General features: G+C 48.1%; 1 protein-coding gene and 1 long non-coding RNA gene across 2 annotated transcripts in view; one reads left to right on the top strand and one right to left on the bottom strand.

Annotated features, from left to right (window-relative positions):
* LOC308480289 overlaps positions 1-1,610 on the top strand; it is a 13,062-nt gene extending 11,452 nt beyond the window's left edge. Inside the window, exon 2 of the long non-coding RNA XR_013987998.1 lies at positions 1,264-1,610. This is a non-coding gene — a long non-coding RNA (uncharacterized lncRNA). The remainder of the gene's footprint in view (positions 1-1,263) is intronic.
* Positions 1-11,526, bottom strand: part of CABLES2 (Cdk5 and Abl enzyme substrate 2) — a 46,545-nt gene extending 35,019 nt beyond the window's left edge. The window contains exon 1 of the mRNA XM_081011291.1: positions 10,883-11,526. Within this exon, the coding sequence (XP_080867417.1) occupies positions 10,883-11,457 (575 nt within the window). The 5' untranslated portion in view covers positions 11,458-11,526. The remainder of the gene's footprint in view (positions 1-10,882) is intronic.
* Between the last annotated feature and the right edge of the window lie 219 nt (positions 11,527-11,745).

The raw sequence follows: 11,745 nt of genomic DNA, 5'->3' as shown, positions 1-11,745 counted from the left end.
TGGAAGTAACCCGTTCCGGTACTTCCGGGTTCGGCGTGGTCCGCAACCCGAAAATGCACAACCCGCAGCATTCGTAACCCGAGGTATGACTGTAAAAACAAAAACAGATGGGGGGGGGACGCAGAGTCTGCTCTCAAAGGTAGCTCTTGTCTCACAAAGTGGGGGACCCTCCCAGAGTCCCATCTCTCACCTTGGAGATTTTCTTTCTTCTCCCAGCCTCTCAACCATCCCATCCCTGTCTGTCTCTCAGGGCCCTTCCATCAAGGCAGGTGGCATTTCCCAATTAGCGTGGAAAACTGTGTCAGGGAAGCCTGCATAGACGCCATGAGCTTCAAGCTTCAAGCACATGGCTTCTGCCAAAGGAGCCTGAGAACTGTGGTTCCCCCCAGAGCTACAATTCCCAGTGTCCTTAACAAACTCAGTTCCCATGGGAGAAGCAATGCGCTTTAAATGTATGGTGTGCACAAAGTCCACATATACAAGCCTTGGATTATCAATGCATTCTGCAAGGTGCAACCTGGCCAGTGGCTCTTTTGAACTCTGTAGAATCATAAGAGTTGGAAGGGACTGTGAGGACCATCCAGCATTCTAGCCCAACCCCCTGCAATGCAGGAAACATTCGCCCAATGTGGTGGGGCTCAAACACTTTTGGTTTCTGCTTAGATCCACACAGCTCACTCGCTTGCTCCCCTAACACAAAACCCCACCTTTCCCCCTCCCAGCAGCATCCCACGTCTACCTGCACACTTCCAGTAGCATCCCATGCAAAGAATAAGTGAGAATGGCTAAGCAAAAACCCCGAGGGCTTTGAAAAGATCCAGTGTTTGGCATTCACTTTGCCTCTCCTAGGAAACATTTTTCTTCTGAGGGATATTGACAGCATAACTGCATATGGATAACCAGAAAGGGGCCTGTGCAGAGGTGGCCACAAAACAGGAAAATGCACAAGGCTTTCAGATTGATGACTGGGCCAAACAGAGTGGAATATGTATTACCTATATATTACCTATTATGTCCAGTGGAAGGCAAGAGGTGGTTTGGTGTGCCGGATTTTGGAGTCGCCCAGAGCACTGCTGAAATTTGGGGCACCAAGGCCCACTAATGGAGTAACAAAGCAGCATACAAGTCCCTGCCCCACTGAGCTTACAAGGTAGATAAGTACTAAATAAGAGTTTTCTTGCACACATCCCCATGTTTTAGCATTTAGAACAGATGCTTGGTCCTAGTTACAACCTGCCCCTTTTCTCTTCCTTTGCTTTGTAGTTTGGCTTTTTCTAACCAGATAAAGGCACCCCATCTCTCAAAAAGGCTAAAAATACTACTATTATCTTTTTCGCTCGCTGCTGTGATTGTGCTCCAAGAAAACTCCTGCCAAGGAAATGCTGAAGCCAACTGATCTGCCCTCCTTTGGAAGAACGGCTTTTAGATTCTGTTTCAAAAGTGCAATTCCTAATTACGGCTTTGCTGTACCCTTTCCTAATTCTGTAACTGATTCTCCTGAAATGTCAACATGCCATTTGAGTTCCGAATATTTGCTCTCAAAAGACACCCAAAAAAGAAGAAGAGAGAGTCAAACACCACATACTAAATAAAGCTACCCTGACCTCTTATGTAAGAACAGCCTGAGTCAATATCATGTCAGCCCTACAAGTCATTAATTTTGAAGCCTGCAGGGACAAGGTTTTAATGCTCTTTTCTTTATTTGATGCTGAGCGGCTATTCTCCAGCTCCTCTCTCCACCCCCTAAAGGGGCACAGATATAAATGATGTGAAGTTTCCCACACTGCATCTTGCTTGCACTTCCAGGGATACACATCAGCACCACAAAGCCAGCAAAGTTCACCTGCCCCAAAGACCTTTCAGTCTAAACTTAGCTGGCTTGCCCCAGAAGGGCAAGACCACCTCCAAGCCTCAGCTGGAGAGCAGGCTCTTTTGCAATTGCAAAAGCTTTGCTGTCAGCTGCTCATTAATGAGGCACAAATTCACCTCCACCACACTTCAATCCCCCTGGATCACACAGCTGGAATTATGGTCTGCTGCACCATGGAATTTCGGGGACAGGGGCGACAACAAGGTTTCCAAGACCCAATCACAGCACAGGTAGTGGGGCTGGGCAGGTGTTCTTCCACGTTCCTCATGTACTTCCTGTGCCCATGTTCCTTCCTGTGATATTTACTGTGCATGGGAGAGGAGGTCTTGTAGCCTTCCCTGGGACAGGGCTGTGGCTCAGTGGTACAGAATCTGCTTTCCACACCAAAGGACCCGGGTTCAATCCTTGGCATTGCCAGGTAGGGATGGGCTGCTTTCCTGAAACCCTGGGCAGCTGCTGGCAGTCAGTGTAGGCTATACTGAGCTAGGTGGGCTGACTTGATATAAAGGCAGCTTCATATGATTCTCTGTCTTCCCTATCACCAGAAAGGGATGATATTACGGGATGTTTACCTAGCAATGCCACTTTGCTCCTTCCATTGCTTCCAGAGGATGGAGAAACTAAGGAAAGCAAGGCAATAAGAGAGGCTACCTGCTCCCCTGATTAATGTTTCTGGAAGAAATCTCAGCTGAGGGTTGTTGCTGTTGTTTAGTCATTTAGTCGTGTCCAACTCTTCGTGACCCCATGGACCAGAGCACGCCAGGCACTCCTGTCTTCCACTGCCTCCCGCAGTTTGTTCAAACTTATGCTGGTAGCTTCGAGAACACTGTCCAACCATCTTGTCCTCTGTCGTCCCCTTTTCCTTGTGCCCTCCATCTTTCCCAACATCAGGGTCTTTTCCAGGGAGTCTTCTCTTCTCATGAGGTGGCCAAAGTATTGGAGCCTCAGTTTCAGAATCTGTCTTTCCAGTGAGCACTCAGGGCTGATTTCCTTCAGAATGGAGAGGTTTGATCTTCTTGCAGTCTATGGGACTCTCAAGAGTCTCCTCCAGCACCATAATTCAAAAGCATCAATTCTTTGGTGATCAGCCTTCTTTATGGTCCAGCTCTCACTTCCATACATCACTACTGGGAAAACCAGAGCTTTAACTATACGGACCTTTGTTGGCAAGATGCTGTCTAGGTTTAGTTTGGTTTATTACAAATCACCAGCTAGCTCATACTATGAATTTTATTTTTACAGCATTTATACCCTGTCCTTTAGCCAAGGAAGGGCTTGCAAAAAATCGGTCCCAAACTGGTCCCTTCCCTAGAGGCTAAAACCCACCAGTTACTACTACAATGGCCGTGTTCTATCCTACCCGGTGCCAGGCTGCCTAGGGCTAACATGGAGGACACTGGGTAGCTGTAATACAGCATATCATTAATGAAAGCAAACGGATCGGTCAGGAACGAGACTCAGTGGTGGAGTCTGTGCTTTGCGCATGCAGGTTCAATCTGCAGCTAGGAGGATAAGGTTATGGAGAAAGGATTATCTTAAGAGTCGTTGCCCATTGATGCACAGACAACCCAAAACTAAATGGAGGAACAGTCTCATCCTGTAGGGCAGTTCTCTCTGTTCTGAGCCTTTAAGGGCTGCATCTGGTTGTTTAAGCAACACCAGGGAAGCACAATTCACAATACAGACAGGAGGCACACCTGCTGCCTTTACCTGACAAGCTTCCAGCCTTGCATTTTCTGCCAGTTATGTGCATCTGGCAAACTGGAAGGAGATCTGGCAAGAAAGAGAAGCTTGTTCAAAGGGTCACGGCAAGGACATTGCGCAGCAACCATGCTGTGACAGCTCCTTTTGAATGTGGCTTGGCACAAGAAGAGGCTGAATTATGATTTATATGATGCAGGCAGAGCCTGGATGCTGCTGCAGCCTGTATATTTTAGGACGGGGTTGTTCTAGATCTGCAAGAGGGGTCACCAAAGCACCTGGCTTGCTTATACGGGCTGAGCCAAAGGGTTGCTCTCCAGAAACTCTGGGCTCATTCTCAGTGACGGACGACTGATACGTCAGTCACAACGGGAAGCCTGGAACTTTAATCCTGTTTATGCCAGGATTGAAAGGGAATCACAACCAGCGTTAGAAGCTCAGATATATAAGCTAGGCGCCAAATGGCTCTTTAAACCGGGGTTACAGTCCCCAAAACAGAATGTGTCATTGCCAATTGGAGGCCCGGGGGCTTGAAAGCCATATTTTTCAATACAACTTTTTGGTTCCTGAAATTTGTGCTGATTGTGCAGATAAAATATAACAGGATGTGTTGTTAGTGTGTGAAAGCAGGCAAGATCCAAGGATCCCCAGGCATGTATCCTGGCGCCTGGGCATCTTCACTTAGTCACAAGTGAACGATAGCCAGGTGCAAAATGCACCTGGCAAATTTCGAACGCTGATCACAAGAGGACTGCAGGAAGAGGTCACAGAGCAAAAGGCTTTGCGAAGGGGCCAAAGGGGGAGGGGAGGGGAGAAGGGTGCATCCTTGCACCAATGAACTAATTGCAATGCCAAAAGTCTAAGGCAACGCCACCACCGTTGCATTTTTAGCACTCGATGCTAAAAACAACAACCCCACTTTAAGTGTTCCCTACCCAGGCAGTCCAATATTATGTACAACCTATGAAATAGAACCCTTCCTCAAGTAATGCAAGGAAGGATTCAATGGCTAGATAAACAGGGAAAGGAGACTGCAATGCGTGGTTGTTCCTGAAGAAGGAATTACTAATGCCACAACGACAAATAATTCCAATGAGACAAACCAACCAATAGCTGGACCAAGCAAGGGGCAGATAAACAAGCCATGTCATTGTACTAGAACTAACAGGTTTATATAACAGGAGAATGGATTTTGGATGAACACTAGGAGAAACTTCTTAACTGCAGGGGCTGTTCAACCATGGATCCAGGTCGCTAGAGCGGTGGTGGCTTCACCTGCAGCGAAAGATTTTGAAGCAGAGGCTGGATAGCCTCTGTTGAGGATGCTCAGGATCCAAATTTCCTGCTTTGAGCAAGGGTGTTTTTGCTAGATGGTGTGTGTGCTCCCCTCTCACTCCACAAAGCAACTCTGATTCATTTCAATGTTTTTGATTGCATCATTTATTCTGCTTGCCCTAGAGAAGTGAAGGGAAAGATGCAGGCCATTGGCTACACCTCCTCAAACCCCGGTATTTGGCCATCGCTCCGGGCTCTGAGAGAACGATTGCCCACACAGTTCACAGGCATATCACTGCAGCTGCGAGAAGCCTACTCTTTGCAAAAAAATAATAAAAGGTTGGTATTCAGGAAACTGAATTCCGCTTCCCAAGAGCTTGTTTTGTTCCATCTTAGTGCTAACAAGAATTGCAGTACGCGCACACACAACTGTGCAGTGCTTACGCCAGCTCAGAGAAGAAGGTGCCATCTATGGATAGAAGAATATCAGAAGAGGGCTGCTGTGACAGGACAAACGAATATCTGCTCTAGAATCCGGTTCTCACAGTGGCTCACCAGAAGCCCATGGGACACATGCAAGCAAGACTTGAGTGCAACTGAGCTCTCCCCACTTGAAAATCCCACAAGTGCATGCTGCCTCCAACTGTGGAATACCAGTATCAATGTGCTGCGAACCCTGCCACATTGTTAGCCTAGGGCGTGTCATTTTAAGGGGTGCAACTTAATTTTTCCAAATTTCTTCAGTGAGGGGTTTTATAAATATGTTTTGGGGTTTGAGAAATTCAAATCTGCTATTATTTTTGTGATTGGACAACATTTGGCTCGCTAAGTCTTTCTTTGATGGAGAAGCACATGAAATGCTTTTGGAAAACCAAAGCATTTTAATTTTACCTTCTAAAAATGTCAGGTAATGCTTAATAATAATAATAACAACGAGCAATAATAGTAACATACAATATAACTGCCAGTACTTGGCAATCATTTTTAATTATTTCTATGCAATTTCACACACATTTCACTTACCAAGCAAAACTAAATTGCATTAATTTAACAAAAATATCTTTTGAATTCCCAAGTCATGCTACAACCTTTTACCACCCCTTATTTTTAGAAGCTGAAAGTTGAAAAATCCAGTACGCTCTCCATGTTAGCCCAAACCCAGCTTCTTTGGAGCCATTTTCTCACACCCTGGCATAGTAGGGAGCAGAATCTCAACCGATGGTATGTAGGAAGCTCCCTTATACCAAGCCACACCACTGACCCACCTAGCTCAGTACTGTCGGATCTGACTGGTAGCAGCTTTCCTGGGGCTCAGAGTGGAGTCTTTTTCCAGCCCTTTCTGTAGATGTCGGTGATTGGACCCGGGATCTTTTGCACACAAAGAATGTGCTGCACCACCAAGTTCTGACCTTTCTCACTTCCCTTGTGCCCAGCCTCTGCATTCTGGACAGCATGGAAGCACAACTGGTTACAGAGTTCCTAATGGTAGACAAAGATTTTATGTGAACAGAACCCTTTGCTACAGTCTACCCAAAGATTGGAGGTCAGGGGGGCATGACCTGAAGTTGAACATAGATCCAGGGAAGGGGAGCATGGCTAAGGTGCCCCTCCTCTCCAGGTATTGATTGAACATGCAGGCTGGATTGTGGGAACAGAGATAGGATCACAGGATCCAACCCACCCCCAACAGTTTTGCATCCCAAGATCTTAAATGGAACAGACCCCACACATGTACAACACATTCCCTACTAACTGAGCTACAGCTCTCTCAATTATTGCACATCTATACAGTAGTACTAAATTATGCACTGGCATGCACATCTCAGATGCACTAGCAAGTAATGATTCTTGCTTAAAAATAAAATAAAATCAACTGAGGTGCTAGCAGAGAGGTTAGTCAGCAACATCAGTTTTGCAAGCAGAACAGGAATAATTATGCTTTTGGTAAACACGAGCTCTGGGATGCCACAGGCTCAGGCTGGAAATTTCTGAACCCGACAGCCTGACTTTCATTAAAAGCAGCAATTCTTAATTCTTCCCTGCAAAACACTTGGCGTTCCTCTTCTCCGGAGGCTTACCCTCAAAGCTCGACAGCGCACAACAAGCCTATTATAACCGAAGAGCCAGGGCAAACAAACAAAGACAGGGCAGTGAAGCAACACAAACATACGAGGGAAATAGTTTTTGTCTGGGCAGGGTAATTTACAGGCCAGATCAAGGAATTTACAGGCCTACCGGGAACGCATTGTGCCCAGGTTAGAAGAGCACAATAAGAGAAGTTTGCTCTGTTCTCCCAGGGCTGCCATTTAGTGGATTAAACCACACATAACAACCCCTTCTCCCAACCCTAACTGGTCAACCGATGAGTAAAACGTGTAAGTTATTAATGTGTTAAAAGCAGTTAACAGTCAACCTAGAGAAAAACATATTCATGACAAAAGTGAGGGTCTTTAGAAGACTCAAATGCAGGTACTCTCAGAAACTTGGTGGAAGGCCATCTATGGTTCTCCTTGAAGGTCTCTTGACTCCATTGACTTCATCCTACATGGCCAATGGTCACGGATGACAGGAATTCCACAACAACTGGGAGACAGATCATCCCCACCCCTGATTTATGGAGCACCATACCAGGCCACACTCAGCAAGCGTGATGGACTTAAGCTCCTGAACACTGGGTAATCAAAACGCCACTATTCTGACCAGCTTGACGCATTTGCTTCCTGCTTCCTCCTGGACCCTGCATACAGGTCACAGACACAATCTCCAGGTACTCTAGGAGAGTCAATGTCATGCGAATTAAATGTGGCATGCAGAAGAAGAAGAGGACGAGTTTGGATTTGATATCCCGCCTTTCACTCCCTTTAAGGAGTCTCAAAGCGGCTAACATTCTCCTTTCCCTTCCTCCCCCACCACAAACACTTTGTGAGGTGAGTGGGGCTGAGAGACTTCAAAGAAGTGTGACTGGCCCAAGGTCACCCAGGAGCTGCATGTGGAGGAGCGGAGATGCGAACCCGGTTCCCCAGATTAGGAGACTACCGCTCTTAACCACTACACCACACTGCAGCACCCTAGACAAGAGTTTCAGGGATTGCCAACACCTGAATGAGAGTTGTATTCACGCACCATTGTGAAGCACACAGTGGACCGGAATCTAAGGGTCCCATTGTTATCAGATGACACCGCAACACGCATATACTTATTTATGTTCTTGATTATATGGAATGTCTGGTAGTGTGCGGGCCATGACAAAATAATAATAGTTAGCCTTTTAATAAGCCTCTCTTGCCTTGCCTTCCTATATTGACATGGGCAGACTTTGGAGGAAGGAAATACTGGCTTGAATTTATCGCATCCCATTTGCATCCTGTGTCCCAAGTCGCTCAGGGCAACTGCATCTCAATAACCCCTTTGGGCCACTCATTCTCCAAGGCTGTTGCCAAAAAGCTTCATGTAGTAATAAACACTAAAAGCAAAAGATTTCTGTTGTAAATGGAACACTCTGACTCTAGTGGCCTTTTGCTATTGCTCAACATTTATTAATACTGTAATTATTCCTAGTTGTTAGGGGATTTTGGGGTGGGGTGTTCTTTGACATTTTCACTTGTTTGCCATGAAAAGTTGAAACGGCTTATATGTGTGTGATGAGAGGCTCCTTAGTTGTGCGAAGCTTGCTGTAAAACAAAACATAGCATTTCTTATCGCCTGCTCAGGTTTCTAGCCCCTAAGAGGTAGATATCTGGTTGGAGGGAGCATCCTTTAATCCATCGGACCACTTATGTTAGGATATCGCTGCCTTGTATTGTTTTGCCAGCTGATGGATGTATGCCATTCTATTGCATCCCCTAGTATATATTTTATGGTTTTTAATAGGCTATTCACTCCTTTCAGGGGTGTGTGTGTGTGTGTGTGTGTGTGTGGACATCGGGTCAAAAAAGTGGCATATAATATACTACAAGAGGATCAGTACCCTATCTTTATTTACTCTCTTAATATGTTTCTTCCTACAGAGATGCTGCTGCTAAATTTATTTACTGTTGTCTAAGAGACTTCAGCGGCTCCTGCAGGCAGCCATGAACGACTGTCGGTTTGGGAATCATAGAATTGTAGTGTTGTAAGGTACCCCCCTCTGTAATGTCGTTTCTGTGTGGCCAGACAACACACAGGGAAAATCCGAGGTAGGAGACGGGTCTAGAAGAAAGTTGGGCTTCTGGAAGGATGGGCTGAGGGAAGACTACTCCCAAATCTTCGAATGGGACATTATCATAAACTCAACAGAGCTAAAACCACTTGACTCTTCTCTAAGCACGACACAGGGCTTGGGTCACCACTGTGCACCATTCCTTCAACACACAAGCACAACCCTACATGCCCTTTGGTAAAATCTGCTTTTTCTCTCAACATATGCACAATAATTTCAAGGACTCTTGAGCAGCTGATTTTTTTTGAGCAGCAAATTAAATAGTATCCCCCATAGACCTAGCAAAACAAAGGCACAGCTCATGCCACCTTTTGCTAAGTCCCATAAGGTCAAAGCAGAACCTGAATTCCACTAGTGGAATTCTCAAGAGCATCCTCAAAGCACAGTCGAGTTATGACTCCCAGGAGAAGTTACTTAGACTCTCATAATATGAAAGGGAAAGAAGTAGGGTGTTAATTTGGACATCACCAAACCTCTCCGTAGGGCAGTGAGGCCCATAAGCAGAGCGGGAGATATTCCCTAGGGTTTGGGGGAAGCAGAAGCTTAGCTCCCAGCAAAACATTAATTTCCCAGCAAGAAATTAAAAGAAAAGATGGGCTTACATTAATAGGACATAAAAATGTTGTAAGACATAGACATGTAAGTTTATCATCAATCACTTTATTTGTACGCCAAAGTTAAAAACTTTCTCAAGGCGGCATATTAAAACAACATATTTTAAAAAGTCACAAGCGTAATAATACTAGTCATAAACATTAAACAAGACATCAGAAAGTAAACAGCCAAATTGAACAATTTCCACATAATTCCCAAGAACCAAAATAATGATAGAATAAAATAACATCAACAATAGCAGCAACCCCATCCCCAGATAAGCCTCATTAACCCTATTAGCCTATTAGATACCTTATTAGCATCTAAGACCAAGTGCTGGGGGGGGGGGGGGGCAGGGAAAGGAAAGAGAAGAATCCACACCAAAAGTAAAGATGCCAGGAAGACTCTCTCATCCTTTATACACTTCAGATAAAGAGACTTGTTGGAGCAGGTCTGCAATCCTGCACAGACTTGCTTTAGAGTAAGCACCGTTTACAGTGCAGCTGTTTGGATATTTACTCACAAATACTCCACACTGAAGCCTGCACTGGAAAAGGGCCCTAGCTCAGTGATAGAAGATCTGTTTTGTCTCACGTTCAGTCCTTGGAGCCGGGAGGGATTCGGCTGCCCGTGAACCCTGCATGAAACGCTGGAGAGCTGCTGCCAGCCAGTGTACACAATATTGAGCTACATGGACTAAAAAAAAAAAAATAGAAAAAGTCCGGCCAGGTAAGTTATGGCTGTAGTCTTAGGGCGGCTCTTCTTCCATAAAGAAAAAGTCAACCATATAAAAGCAGGTGGGCCTTTTTAACCCCTTCGTGCGCGTTTGTTTATTGCAGCGTTTACAAATGACGCCGCTGGAGCAGCCTTTAGCTAGCTATAAAACAAAACAATAAAAACACACACCGACGGCAGGATCTCCAGCCTGCAAGCGACCGATTATATCTGCCCAGTAATCCAATAAAACGGACAGGTGGGCGTGAGGAACAAGGAAGAAAGGAGCGACTCTGAGTAGCTGTAAGAGGAACCGATTGCCTTCGGAGACAAAACCCGACGTAAAGAGGGAAAGCGTTTGCGCAGCGCAAGAAGACTGAAGATAAGACACATGTATATGTATATATGTGCATTTAGATCCGGAAACCGGTCAAACGCAGGCACCTGCCCGAACTCCCCCGCCCACCCCGCTTTTTCCAAAAAGGACCCAGGAATCCGAGACACACCTCCCCCCCCCCGCCCCTGCTCACCTTTGCCTCTGCACTTCCAAGGGGAACCCTCCTCCGGCGGCGGCGGCGATGCTCTGGGTGGGGCTCAGCAGCCCCGCGGGGGCGACGCCCGGCTTCGCCAAGACCCCCGCGGCTGCGACGGCCGGGGCGGGCACCACGGGGCAGAGCGGGCTGCCCAGCAGCAGCTGGGGCAGGAGGGCGGCGGCGGCGGCGCCCAGCCCGCGGGAAGGGTCCAGCTCGGCGGCGGCGGCGGGAAGCAGCAGCCCCGGTGGGGTGGCGAGCAGGAGCCTGGAGGCGGGCAAAGCATCGTCGTCGGGCCGCTCCCCGGGGGCCGCGGCGGCGGACGAGGGCGGCGGGCGCGGCGGAGGCGGCGGCTGCTGCTGCTGCGGAGACTGCAGCGGCGTCTTGCCCGGGGCCAGGCACGGCGGCCGCCCGTCCAGGGAGATGTTGTTGAGGAAGAAGAGGGCGGCCTGCCGCCGGCGAGAATCCCCGCCGCGCTTCCTCGCCGGCGGAGGCGGCGCGGGCTCCCCGGGCGGCGGAGGAGGAGGCTCCGGGGGCTCCCGGTCCGCGGACGAGCCGCACGCAGCCGCAGCCATTCTCTCCGCCTGCTGCTGCTGCTGCTGCTGCCACCAGCGGCCGCCCGGGCAGCCGTCGCGGCCGCCCCAAGCCCGGCCGGGTGGAGCCCTCTTCTCCGCGCTGCCCAGCGAGAGGGCGCTCGCCCAGGCGGCTCGCAAGGCCATTGGCCGCGGCGCGCCGCTATGCAAATACTCGAGGCGGCCCCGCCGACCAGCCCATTGGCTGCCGCGCTTCCCCGTTGTCTGCCGGGCGCCGCCCCGTCGCCTCCTTCCGCCCGGCCGCAAAAGCGTTTTTCTTTCTCCCTCGGC

This window comes from Podarcis pityusensis (genome assembly GCF_964106645.2).
Source record: "Podarcis pityusensis genome assembly, chromosome: 6".
In the NCBI taxonomy this organism is placed as follows: domain Eukaryota; kingdom Metazoa; phylum Chordata; class Lepidosauria; order Squamata; family Lacertidae; genus Podarcis; species Podarcis pityusensis.
Note: the sequence above shows the minus strand (reverse complement) of the source record. Positions and strands in the feature narration are given on the sequence as shown.